The 14410-nt window shown below is 35.1% G+C and overlaps 1 protein-coding gene across 1 annotated transcript in view; it reads right to left on the bottom strand.

Moving 5' to 3' along the window:
* UNC13C (unc-13 homolog C) overlaps positions 1-14410 on the bottom strand; it is a 511573-nt gene that overhangs the window by 390844 nt on the left and 106319 nt on the right. Inside the window, exons 2-3 of the mRNA XM_037053932.1 lie at positions 8146-8168; positions 7495-7559 (exon numbers count right to left, since the gene is read on the bottom strand). Coding sequence (XP_036909827.1) covers positions 7495-7559; positions 8146-8168 — 88 coding nt within the window. The remainder of the gene's footprint in view (positions 1-7494; positions 7560-8145; positions 8169-14410) is intronic.

The raw sequence follows: 14410 nt of genomic DNA, 5'->3' as shown, positions 1-14410 counted from the left end.
CCAAATTCTGTATATTTACCATTTTATCACATTTTTGTTTGTCTTTTGCTCAGAAATTATATAAGATTTCCCCTCCCTAGGTCCCAATGACCAAATAAAAGAAGTGAAGGTATTATTTGCCTTCAAGTAGTATTTTTTCCATAATTTGTCTCCTTTGAATTGCTCACATCCAGTTGGCAATGTTGAGGATGAAACACTTAGAAGTTTTGCTTGGTTCCCAAAGAAACAGCACAAATGCACATATATTCTTTTTTCTCCTTAAAAGTTACCTATGTAACCAGAGTATCTGCGTGTGAGGGCTTAAAACATAACACAGTAACCAGAAATCCTGCTTCTGATGTCCAGACCTTACCATGGAGACTCAGCTGCCATGTCAGACTACGTGTTCCCTTACGATAAGACCTCTCACAGGAACCCCCCTGCCGCTCTGAATTCTGCTGCCCGTCAATTTGATTCCTCTAATCCATTCTACCATCACACATGTCTAAGTCCGAATCCTAGTTGGGAGAGTGCCATCCAGGTACTCTCCTCAGTCTCTATATAAATTGATGGAGGCCAATAGATACATTAGGAAGAGTTTTCACAGATTTCATCACATTGGTCAAAACTGAGCATCAGCTCTGACCCAGATAGGATACTCTGTTGCACGCATTCCGCTGCTTCATTCACTCCTGCTTCATGGCTTTGGGTTTTCTACACTCGATCCAAATAAATGCATCTCATCACTAACCCTGGGGAATCTTCTGAAACATGAGATTCTATAGCTGTCACTCTGGAACAACTATTTCAAGTGTTGTTTCCGGGAGGCATCTTTATATGTAAAGTGTATGTGGCAGATGGTGTCATCTTGTGTGAAAAGATTTATCCTCGGAGCATTCTGCACTGTGATGGCTTCTGCCAGTCTCCTCCTTTGGCCTTGCCTACCTAGAACTTTAGAGTTTGAACACCAAGCTAATGAGCAGGAGTTACAGTGATGTTCATCACGGTTGACAGAGTTACATAAAAGTACTCAAAGCAAAAGAGACGTCTGTTGTGCCTGAGTACACTTGCTTCTGAAGATGAATTTCTTTCTGAAAATTAAGTTTCTTGTACTTTTGGCAGATAAATCTGCTCTGGTTAATGAAAACTGTATATAATATTGTGAAAACAAACTTACAGCTCTTCTTCTCATTGTCATCATCCAATAACTACTATTTAGCACCTATGTCCCAGAACACCTGAGTCATTTTCACAGGAGGAAGGTATTCAAAGTTATAGAAATATCATTCAAAAGATTCATATATTTAATAACTTATTTCATGTAGCATAACAATCTCCAGTGAAATAAGATATTAAGTATATTAATCTTTTGAATATATAAAAATAAAGAAAAATATGTTATTTTTGGTCAGGCATTCAGAGTTTCAACTTACTTACCTGTACAAACACATTTTCCATTTTTCTCCTTCATATAACTTGACATATTATTGCCCAAAATTTTCTTGCCCATGATAGTATGATACTATTCAAATTTTTGTACTATGTTCATTTCTGTCTTTTCTTTTTCATATCCACATACCAAAATTCTAACACAACTTCAAATCCCAATTCAATGCTATCTTCTCCATAAAGTCTGCCCTGACAACTCCAATCAGAAATATCTTCCTTGCTTAAAAATTTCAGAGCATTTTATCCCCTGGAAAGTAAATCACCTTGTACCTTGTACTGTAACTGAGCTTACTGGGACATATAAAAAATGAAATTCTGATATTTTCATACAATTTCTTTTTAAATAATTCTAAGTACTGATAATATATTATAATTGAAGTTGAATATAGGTAATATATTATTTTCAAGTTATGAAAAATACATAATTTTGAAGACTATTTAATTATAGGTATAGATAATTATGTTAGATCATTTAAAAATTATCTCAGGTCACTCCTCCCATAAATAGGCAGGGCCTATTTCTATGTTTTTTTGACTGAGCTGAATTTATAACTTGTTTGGGACAATAAAACGCACCAGAAGTGACGGCTCAGCTCCAGCCTTGACTTCAAGTGGCCTCATACGCTTCCCCTCGTTTCTTTAGAATCCTGCCACTGCCATGTGAACAAGCACGGTCTGGCCAGCTGGGTGATGAGTAAATCCTGTCTGTTGCCCAGAAAATAGCCAGACATCCACAGACATGTGAGAACCCACCCCTGTCCTATAGATCATACATGTGTATGTGAATGCAGACAAGATCAGTGGATTCATCAGTTCTAAGCTACTGAGTTTTAGGGTGGTGCGTTACACAGCAACATCTATATGACAGAGTGATTATATTACAATAAGATATGATATTAGCATAGGATATAATAAAATCTTAAGATGCAAGAGGCTTTAAATTATCAAGCAACTAATAGTTATATTTCCTTTGCAACATTTTTAACAAGCAGATATTTAAATATCTCTAGAGATGGTCAAATGGGTTTTTACAAGGCAGATCTTATTGTTGGAGTTTCTCCTCATATTGAGAAGTTTGTTTACCCACAACTTCTCTACTGATCCATGTTCTGATCTCTGGGAAGATCAGGATAACATGGAGGGAGGAATGGAAGAAGAAATATCAATTTGCAATTGTGTATGTAAAAGGCATTGGGGACTAAGACTAAACTAATGGCAATATGAACAAAAATAACTTAAAAATTATGAGAGTGAAGATTGAATTGCTATACAATAATGAATTGTGGAAGTGCATCCTGTTTGTATCTGATAGCATTTATAATGATTGACAATCCTTAGTCTTAATTGACTTACTTAAATCTATAGTGAAGTCCTTCTGTACCAAATCCCCTGGGAGAAAAATATCTCTCCCATAAAAACAATGAACTGAAAAGTCAGAGAAAAACAAAGACTTCGCTTTTTCTTCAAAGAGTAAACCCTCCCTGAAATGCGAGCAAAGTCTTAGGTTGGGGATGGAGGGGCTCCCATTTTCTTAATATTTTTGCGCAATTATTTGAGCATGCAAGGATGTTTATGTGTGATAAACCGCTGATGCAGGGAAGGAATTACAGCAGTGGAAACAGGCATTATCTGTGCTTAGGAGGCTCTCTGGTCCTTTCCTTAAGAAATAAGGAAGTTACATGAGGGGATAGAGAATACTTTGATTTATGAACTATATAAGAAAAAAAATGAAATAAAAAGTTCCCAACTCCCAAAGAGAAGACTTGTTATGAGAAAAGATGTGTTAACAGTCCCTGGAGAGTAAGAACAACCTGAGCTTCCCAGTTAAATGGGTGATTTTAGGCCCTGGCTAACATGAAGGTCAAGACTAAGAGAAGAGGAAGGGGTATGAGGATGGCATGTAACCTTCTAAACTTTATAGACCAATATAAAACCAAAGTCAGAAACTATGACAGAAATATCAAGGGTATGTTAAATCAGCAATATCCATATATTGTACAACCTAACCCATGTCAGATTTTACCACAGCAAGAGAAAAATCACTATTTTAATCAAGGTAAACCTAAAAACAAAGGAGTGGTTCAAAGGTTTGGCTAGTAATTAGATTACTCACCTTTATCCAATTATTTATTCATGGCAATAATTGAACAACCTTAGAAATTTCAGAAAATGTATCTATTTGAAAATACAGTCAAAATGGAACATTTTAACATTTTCTTTTTCTACATGGCATTCTCTCACTGTTCTGCCCTCCAACAGTATCTCTCCATGTTTCTCCAGCTCCTATTTTTCTTACTTTACTTCTCCACATCACTTCTCTCTTGACAAGGTTCAATAATTCTGGTCATTGTTGAAAGCAATGACCAGATTCCTGAGGTTAAGGAAAGCCGCTATAACCTCGTTTAGAACCATGGACAGAAAATAAAGACATAGAGATGATAAAGACATAAAGAAGATAAAGACATGGACATAAGCTCAAGAACGTAGGCCCATGAGAACTATTCTGCAGAGATCTTGAATGACTAGAAAAGAAGGGGAACAAAGATGATAAATATTTCTTCTTTCACACTATCTGTCTTTCTCCTTACGCCCACCACTGTTTTATAGGCTCTCTTCAGTTCTGGTGCAGACAAGGCCAGTGCCTTGAGACTACAAAGAGAAAGTACATATAGTGGCCTCGAAATGATTTTCATCATACAGCTCCTGGAGCCCTGACAACAAATGACCGGGGAAGGATGATCTTATGTCACAAGCAATCAAACCAAGAAGCAGTATCACTTTCATTAATAAAGTGGTTCATATTTGGAGAAGGTATTTGTGTGACTTCCATTCAATTGACTTTTCAGATTCTTGGTAGCGATGGGCATGCATCATGCAGACATCTCTCAGAGAAAATCTTGGAGAGGTGTAGCTGGATGACAGCCTTCAGCTAGCACACCTACAGAATACACTGCAGCATAAGCCCAAGGCCGCATTCCGCAGTTGAGCATGGTGGGGCTAGTAAAAATGTTCAACGTGGGTGTCCTCTAATAGGCAACCTTTTTTTCTAGGACTCTTCACTGGTCTGACATTTTCTTGTAACCTCATCAGTTTAGGGGTTTTCATAGCCAATCCTTTCTTCCTTCCCCTTTTCTTTTCACTTTCACAAATGTCAGGCCCATGGCATGGGTCCAAAAGCTCTTGCCTACGGCTACTGTCTCTCTATTTTATCTCTGAGATGTTTCCTTCAAAAAAAGCTCTTTTACTCTTCCAATATCCTTTGGTGGGTGCTTCTGGTATGATTCTTAGCTTGCATATTTAATAAAAGTTACCAAGTTCTTGTAAAACCACAGGAGACATAAAGTGTTAAATTTAATAATTTCACTGAAACATGCATCCTTCCAGTCTTCTGTCCCTTTAATTGTCCTGTTCATTTTCTTTTCTCTATACATCTCCCAATTCATTTTCCAGAGCCCATTTAAAGTTATTGTGACACAGGGAAAAGCAGACCAAAGTTTGGCAAGTCTTTTCAGCAACATTTACAAGAAATGTACAGAGAGATGGGCAGAAATGAGAGAAGAGCATAACGGTTACCTCTTGTTTCAATATGCACGAATTGTTCTGCCATTGACACCTGAGACAGGGGAGTGAATGGGGAAAGTGGTTTGGCTCGGAACTGATCAGGGGCACTGAAGCTACAGGAGTGAAGAATTAGACAGTATGGTGGAGAAGAAGCAACGACTCCCTGTTTTGAAAGTCTGCTCCACTCTCTGTTTCCCAGGAAAATAGGAGTTATAATATTTAGAATAATTGTATTTCATCTTATTAGAAATCATTTTAAAATATGCACAGGATAATTAAAACAAGAATCAAATCTTCCTGGAAGAGGTTGTGATTGAAGGCTTTACTTAAGGGTGTCTTCAAGATTCTTCAAGAGGAAATAAGCATGCAGATAATAGCAAATTCTCTTGATGACTGAAAACTATCACTCCTTTCCCATACCATCATCATTCTAAATCCCTTAGAAAGTCCTGAAAATAGGCAGTCTCTGGAAAACATGATGTGGCAAGGATCTACTCAAAATGCAAAGGTGACTTTTTTAGCTAGGCATTTACACAGCTTGCCCTTAAAAAATGAATGTTAATTAACTCTGTTGCTTTGACTCTAATATGAACGTCCGTATTCAGGCATGAGTTAGGAAAGCAAGCTAGGGAGTGATGAATACCACAGGCAAGGAGGAGTTGAAGGTAAACCGAGTTTATCTTAGATCTCAGATAAGGTCATAAACCCAAGATCAGGACATACAGTATTTTTCATAACTAAATTGCAATTTAATTTAATTGTTTCCTAAGGTAAGCTTTCATTCGCTTTGTCAAGTTATTTTCTAGTAAAACTGAAAGAAAGAGATGGCATGTGTGAGGAAGGGACAAGGGAGTAATCCAGTTGTTACCTGAATTATCTACAGGTAATCTGTGGTGATCTTTTACGAACGCTGTTTTTCTTAAATTTAAATCATTATGACACTGCAAAAGGGATGTGAGTAAATTATTTATGTGTTTAAAAGTATTAAGAAATTTAAGACATAATAACATTTTAATTATATTTTATTTGAGGAAAATAAAAATAAAAATGCTGTATGTTATTTTCCAGGAGGTTTAAACTTGAAATTTTACATATTTCATTTAAAAGTAGCAGTAAATATATTTAACAACATACTCATTTTTGAAAAACGAGAGTATTATAAAACATAACTGAAACTATTTATGGGGTTTGCCTAAAAACCCCTTAAAACATGTATCTAAATCTTACTTCTATTTATATTGTATACAAATATGTTCAAATGTCAACACTAATAAAACAACTAATCTGTCTGTCTGTCTGTCTAAACTATGCACAAGCTTTGGTTCACCCATTACAGATTAAAAACTCGTTATATGTTTGCTACAGTATCATTTAAATAATGACACCTAGAAGTAGTCTTGAAAATCAATTAAAAGGAAAATGAACAAGTAAATATTTCATAACTATTTCAAAATATTTGCATCACTTAGCAATAATGAAGTGGGAAGTCTCCCAAGACACATTAGAAGGGAAAAAAAGAACGAAGGGGGGAGGAAACCACGGGCTGCAGGTGCGGTACGGCACAACGGCTAAGGCTCTGGAACTAGACTAACTGGATTTGAATACAGGCTTTGTCTCTTGTTAGCTGAAGAGAAAGTTTGGTTTTTTAAAACTATTTCATACATAGGTTCCCTCATTTGGAAACATGGAAGTCAAACACAGTACCTACCTCATAGGGCCATTGTGAGGATGAAACCTGTCATCACGCGTAAAACGACTGCACCCCTGCCTACTGCAAAGTCGGCACCGAACTAGTGCTTATTTATGTACATGCAGAATGGCCTGATTTCTGCTAAAGGTACAGAGATACACAATATAAAACTATTTTTCTGTGAACATAGATACGAATGCAAACACAGAAAAAAGTCTAGGAACACACATGTCAAACTGATACCGATGTGTAATTATGAGCATTAAAGGCGATCTTTTGCTTTTTGTTCAAGTACTTTACGTAAAGGATATAATTCATACATAATTTTGTGATTAAAGTTTAAATACTTTTATCCACCCATTAAGTGACACTATGAAAAATGATAGTGGAAGTAAATGATATGGGAGATTGCATTCATTAATTCAGTGACATAGAAAAATGTTTATACATACATCTTCAAGTACAAACAAGCAGACCAAAAGATAGTATTGATTCTATTAATATGAACTCATTTATGTAAAGTTACGTGTTTGTATTTATGTATGCAATGATAATATTAACAGCTAATCTGGTTGGGTGATTTTGACTTCTTTGCATATAGACACATGTATCCATAAATACACATACATACATCTATAGATATTTTAAAAAACACTATAGGAACTACTTTGTTGTGAAAAAAAGAAAGCAACAGTGAGGCTATCTCATTAGACCATCAGGCCACATCCTGCATCCAAAATACAAATATTGAGAGCACAGACAAGTACACACTACTGGTGAAGGGAATACATTAGGAAGGTTGTGAATGTACTTACCCACCGAATGCCTGGAGTGCGGAGAATTTGGAAGCATCCAAATCATTGCCACTTACTATTCGAGCCTTAAAGAAAACATGAGAAAAACAAAACAAAAGAAAACAAACAGACTTTTAGAAATCATGGCCATGTACAGGGGAGTGTGGGGCATGGGTCAACTGCACTAGACACATAACACCTAGTATGACAGATGCTAAGCAGGGTCAGCTCCAAGTCAAAGCTACTGTATTTTTGTGGGCGGAGGTTTTCAAATGAGCCGTCAGCATTTAAACAAAAGCACTGGCAGAGTCCAGAGAAATGTATCATATTCCAAATACCATTGGCCCTTAACACTTGCTATGTGCAGTGAAGATCATGAATCAGTCAAGGAGATCATGATTAGCCAGACTTAAGAACAGATGCTGAGTTTGACCGTAGCAGACCCCTAGGTAGGCAAGTGTAAGCTAAAGTAAGCGCAGCTGGCAGGTGTGACCTCTTTATAAATGCAACAAATTGGGGCACACTTAAGGGACAACCAAAGGATGGAAAGCTGGCAGAACATGCACATTTCACAGCTAAAACAGAGGAACCAAAATAGGTCTAATATGTCACAAACAAACATGTACAAAAGACAAGATCCCTCGGGAGGGAAGAAAAAGTATGATTTAAAACCTTTTCATCCACAGAACTGCTATCTGAAAGAGAATCAGGAGAAGAAGGGATAAATGTTAGATGGAGTACTTTTCAAGAAATCATTTAAACATACATAAGACCAAAGTGTTACTATGTTACATTATTTAAAATCATAAATGAATAAAATTTCAAAGTTGGACTCCAAGGGAAGAGGGATAATAGGTCCTCATAATTTAAGGAGTTGAAAAATGTGCCAGAATGCTTGAAAAGTATCAAACAAAGGGTGATCACAAGATTTAATGAGAGACAATGTGTCATACAAAGAAAAGAACACAGTGGAGGAATCAGAAGTCCTAGGCTCCAGATGAGGCTCTGCCACTTACTAAGCACATGGAGCAAACTGCCAAATTCTATACCTAACGTCCGTAAGGTCACTAATATTTTTCCTGTTTTCCTCTCAATCAATGTATGTAAAATTAGACCTCAGATGACTACATACATTGAGGATGTGTTATTAAGCGATTATTTATTCATGGCTTCTCCTATCATAGAATTTAAGAGTAAAAAGAATAATTAAATATAGTCCATTTTGTAAATGAGAAATCTAATGCCTGAAGGGGTTAAGGGACTTGATTAAGATCACCAAGCTAGTAAGTGGCAGAAGTGGAACACAAATCCAGGGCTCCTGATCCCCAGGTGCTGCCCTCAGGGCCAATGTTTCAGGTGAGAACATTGAAACAAATAGAACAGAGAGGGGTGGCTGGTCCACAGTTCTCCAGTGCAATTTCAATTAAATCACAGGGTCCACGTTTTTCAGTTTCAGCTTCTCAAGGGCCCAAGTGAGAAGAACAATGGACTAATACATTTTATTTTTTAGAACTCAAGTCCAAATCTGCCAGGTTCATCATGGCATGGTCATGGTCAATATTTCCACCCTGCATATTATCATTGCTTTTAAACGTATTAATTCAGCTTTGCTTATGTGTTACAGCTGAGGCTACTTCTCCGTGAATACAAGTTGACAGAAAGCTAGAGTCAGAGTGACCTTAGTTTCATGGGGTCCAAACCCCTCACTCGTATAGATGAGCTTCGAAGAGAGAAATATTTGCCCAAGGTCACGTAGTTCAATAATGACTTCTGTTGATGAAAATCCAAAAGGTATTTGTTTTCTTGAATCATTAAGTAAAGATTAATTACTATAACTAAATATTTTTCTACAATATTTTAGAGATCTTATAATATCTCAGGGTTATAGCTTTGAATACAAAATGAGGTAAAGCACAATATAAAGTAATAAAATATAATTCTTATTTATGGCCGTAAATATTTAAAAATACTAAATAAAATACCAAAAAGAAAATTCATAATTGTATCAGAAAAAGAATCATTATATCCATATATATTTCACCCCAAGCATAATTTACAGTCATGGAATAACTAATTTAATATGACATATTAACTGGTCAGAAAATATATCTGCATTTCAACAGATCTTGGAAAATCAACCTTCTAATTTTTAAAGAATATTATTGAAATGAGTCTTCCCTAAGATCAATATGTTTAAAAATATTACTTTCAGAGTATTTAACTTAAGTGTGAAATATTATGGTATCCCATTATTAAGAGCAAAACAAAAACACTTACTATCATTAATTTAGTTTTGGAAATTCTGACCAATATATTAGAACATGAAATAGAATAAAAAACAATACAACTGTTAGAAGACAGGATACAATGTTATCATTTTCAGGAATTATAATTTTAAACCCAGAAAACAAACAAACAAAAACCCTATTCTAGTATTAGTGTTAATTAAATAGCTATCAAAGTTATCAATATTAATATTATTGATATTGATATCAAGTCATCTAATAGTTATCAATAGTAATATCAAAGTGTATAATACACATACACATACATATATATGTATATATATATACATTCAATACATAAATGAAATAATAATAGTAGTAAGTTATTTCCAACATACTAGCAATAATTAGCTTGAAAAGCAATGATGTGAAATCTGATTTCAAATATTCAATACTTAACATTTCCCATTATAGTGGCTTCTGTATCAACCATCCCATTGAATAAAGGTAATCCTAAGGGGGTCATTAATTATTTTTCAGCTGCTAAATCTAATCATACACTTCAGTTCTTTCATTCAATGACTCATTTGAAGTTTCATTCATTCACTGAACACAAATTATTACAAAATTTCTTTTTGTCTATTTCCCCTCTTTTCTTATCTGCCCTCAATATTTTCCCCCTTGAAACCTTTCTAAAATACAGCTACAATCACATCCCTTCCTTTTTTAAAACACAGCGATGTCACCCAATGCCCACATGAGAAAATAATCGACTTGTGTGTACTGCTGCCTCATGGCCCATCAGGTCTCATTCACATTTTACTTTAGTCTCAGTGAAATTCTTGTCCTTTCACCTCTTTGCCATAGTCTTTGATACCTGTGGCCTTTCTACCTCCACTTTCCTTTGCTAAAAAAATGCTCCCATTTTTTATCTGGCTAATTGCCTGTCAATGCCCCAACTCAGCTGAAGCATGACCCCTCTCCTGAAAACTGGTCACTTCCCAGGGGTCTGTGGCTTTTGCATACAAACACCATACACCAGGGGGTCAAAATCATTTTCACCGGGGGCCACAACAGCCTTGTGGATGCCCTCAAAGGGCGGAAATAGTTTTAGGACTGGGTAAATGTAACTATTCCTTAACGGTTAAGGAGTTGAAATTACATTTGGCCCTTTGATGGCAACCATGAGGCTGATGTGGCCCCCAGGGAAAGTGCATTTGACACCCCTTCACACTTGTCCATTCCTCTTGGATAACTCTCACCCTCTGCCAGTTTTCTTATCTGCAGTCCTCCTAAATACAAGCTCCTTGGTAATATTAACCAGCTTTTCTTAACTTCTACTACATTTCCGAAATATAGATAACCTACAATATTTGCTGTCCAATACTTGCTGAACATTGAATGAACAACATTAAATAAGCTACACTGATTTATGTGTATCTAAAAATCTGAATCAAGTAAACATTTCATCTTCCTGTATAAGAAGGATGAATTGTTTTCTAATGGATTTATAGATTTAAGAGTTAAAATCATAATAACAAGTTGTAACTTGAAATTATTCTAATTTCCAGTGTAACTGAATTAATAAAAACATCTAAGGCTTTTTAAACTTATAAATATGAGGACAGTGTATACATCCATAAAATGGATGTATACATCAATATACATATCAAACATCCATCAATATACATATCAAACATCCATAAAAGCTAAAACTACATAGACCTAGAAAAATAATAGATTAAAAGCTCAATAAAACATAAAATATAGCTAAGTAATAAACCCTGTACATTTACACAATGGAATACTACACAGCAGAAAAAAAGAAAAGAGCTCCTTCTCTTTGCAATAGCATGTATGGATCTGGAGAGCATTATGCTGAGTGAAGTAAGCCAGGTGGTAAAAGACAAATACCATATGATCTCACATATAAGCGGAACCTGATCAACAAAACAAACAAGCAAGCAAAATATAAACAGAGACATTGAAATAAAGAACAGATTATTCTTTATTTCAATAACCAGAGGGGAGGGGTAGGACATAATGGGGAAAATAGGGGAAGGATCATGAGGAAACATGTATAAAGGACATATGAACAAAACCGAAGTGGGTAGGGTGGGAGGTGGGGATGGGTGTAGCAGGGGGGAGTAGGGAGGGGAAATGGAGACAACTGTACTTGAAAAACAATTTATAAAAAAGGAAAAAAAGAATTTAATGAATAAGAAAGGACAAATATTACTACAGACAAAGAGAAGCACTATTAAATAAAAGATGCTCAGACCATCATTCAGTATCTGTAAGAGCCATTTGTATCTTTATCTCATACATATCTCATGACGTTCCAGATGTATTAAATAGTTAAATATAAAATAAAGTAAAAAGCAAATAAAAATAACAAAGAATATTAACCCTATGGCATGAGAAGATATGTTGAAACTTAGTAAAAAAGTTTGATAAATTTGTGTCCATTTAGTACTTCTGTATATAAAAACAATTACAAATAAAATAAATTTGCTAATATGTTCAGCATATAAAAAGAACTTATACATCTACAAAAAATGACCTTAAGCACTGGCTGTCCTGGCTCAGTGGGCTGAGTGCTGGCCTGTGAACTGTAGTATCACTGGTTCAGTTCCTGGTCAGGGTACATGCCTGCGTTGCAGGCCAGATCCCCAGTTGGAGGTGTGCAAGAGGCAACTGATTGATGTTTCTTTCTCTCTCTTTCTCCCTCCCTCCCCATCTCTCTCTAAAATAAGTACCTTTTTTTAAAAAAAAGTGACCTTAATAACCCAATAAATAAATGCTCAAGTATGTGACTAGATAATTCACAAGTTAGAATGCAACAATGTTAAATATAAGCATGAAAAATGATTAAATTTATTAAAACTATACTAATCATGATTATAAAATTAGCAAAGATAAAATAATATTTTAATATTACAATAATTCCTGAGGCTGTTGATGATGTCATGAATTAGACACTGTGATACATGGTTGATGACTAAGAAAATAGAAATATTTAGTGATGTCTAACAATTGTTTTCATGAGGAAATTCCTTTTTTGGAAGTTGATGCCAAATGAATTATTTTTGTCATAGATTGGATTGTGTCTCCCAAAATATATACATTGAAGGCCTAACCCACTGTACCTCTGAACGTGGCTTTCCTTGGAAATAGAGTTGTTGCAGATATAATTAGTTAGCATGAAATCTTACTGGATGAGGGTGGTCCCCAATCCGTTAGGACAGATACCCTTATAAAAAGGAGAAACTTGCAGACAGATGTACACACAAGAAGAATATTATGTAAAGCCAAGGAACTATCTATCAGAAGCTATGAGAAAGGCCTGAACAGGTCCTTCTCTAACATTCTCAGAGGGAGCATTGCATGGTTGATGTGCCTTAATCTTAGATGTCTAGACTCCAGAACTGTTAGACAATAAATTTCTCTTGTTCAAGGTCACTTAATTTCTGGTACTTTGTTATATCATCCCTAGAAAACTAATACAATTTTAAAATTATTTTATTTATTTATTTGTAGAGAGAGGGGAAGAGAGGAAGAAACACATTGATGTGAGAGAGAAACATCAGCTGCCTCCCATACGCACCCTGGTTGAGGACCAAACCTGCAACCCAAGCATGTGTCCCAGCTGGGAATTGAACCCATGACCTTTTCATTTTGCAGGATGATGTCCAACCAACTGAGCTACACACGTCAGGACTAAAAAACAAATGTAATTTTAAGTATTGAAAATAAATCCATATGTAAAGATCTATAGTATTTCATAATTTAAAATAGAAAATTGAAAAAAGATATATATGAATTAGTATAAAAGTATGGGTTGAAAATTATGTTCTATGACCTACATGCAATAATTTGCAACCATTAAAATAAATGGCCTTAAAATATTATCTAAAAATAAACATTTTCATTTTGTATAATATAGCATATACGTATACATATTTTATACATGTTACACACATGTAGCCAATACACATAATGGTTTTGTTCCTTAATGAATTGCCTTTTATTCTACATATAGTTGTTTTGTTTAGTCAAATTCTGGTTAAATCTCTGTAATGACATGCTGGATACTTCCTACAATGCTGTTCCCAAGGCTCTTTGTTTTAGAAGTTGTATCATCTCACAGGGTCATTTTGAATTTCAATTACTTAATGTCATTAATGTAGGACCATGGTAATCTATGTACTTTATAGTGAAATCTCATCTATGAATGGAATTAAAAATAAGTTACAGTGACTGTAAATTTTTCAAAGTCTCAAAACTAGTTACTTAAAGTTTTTTACACTTAGAAAGTATTTAGGAGGTGAACATAACTATTCAGCCATGCTGCATGAGGACCTAGAAAGCTAAAACCCTAAGCTTATAAAAATGCACATGATATACATGTGTCTCCTGAGTATTAAACCTGTCAGAAGTTCTGGCGTGAGCATCCCTGAGAAAGATACTTCAACGTGATTTAAGGCAGCAGGTCACATCCTTGGTTCTGTTCTTCCTCATATAAAGCAAAATAAGAAGATTTGAGCAGCATATATCTAAAGTTCCTGGCTCTAAATGCTATGATTTTATATCCATAATAGGTATCACTATAACAGGGAATATTTACTAATTACCATGAAAAATAATTTTAAAGTAATACCTAATGCCTAAATTTGAGATAGTTCACAATTTTGTAATATAAAAGTAAAAAT

Source organism: Sturnira hondurensis, unplaced genomic scaffold (genome assembly GCF_014824575.4).
Source record: "Sturnira hondurensis isolate 20B ecotype Veracruz unplaced genomic scaffold, ASM1482457v3 Scaffold0008196, whole genome shotgun sequence".
Taxonomy (NCBI): Eukaryota; Metazoa; Chordata; class Mammalia; order Chiroptera; family Phyllostomidae; genus Sturnira; species Sturnira hondurensis.
This window is presented reverse-complemented; position numbering and strand designations above follow the sequence as displayed.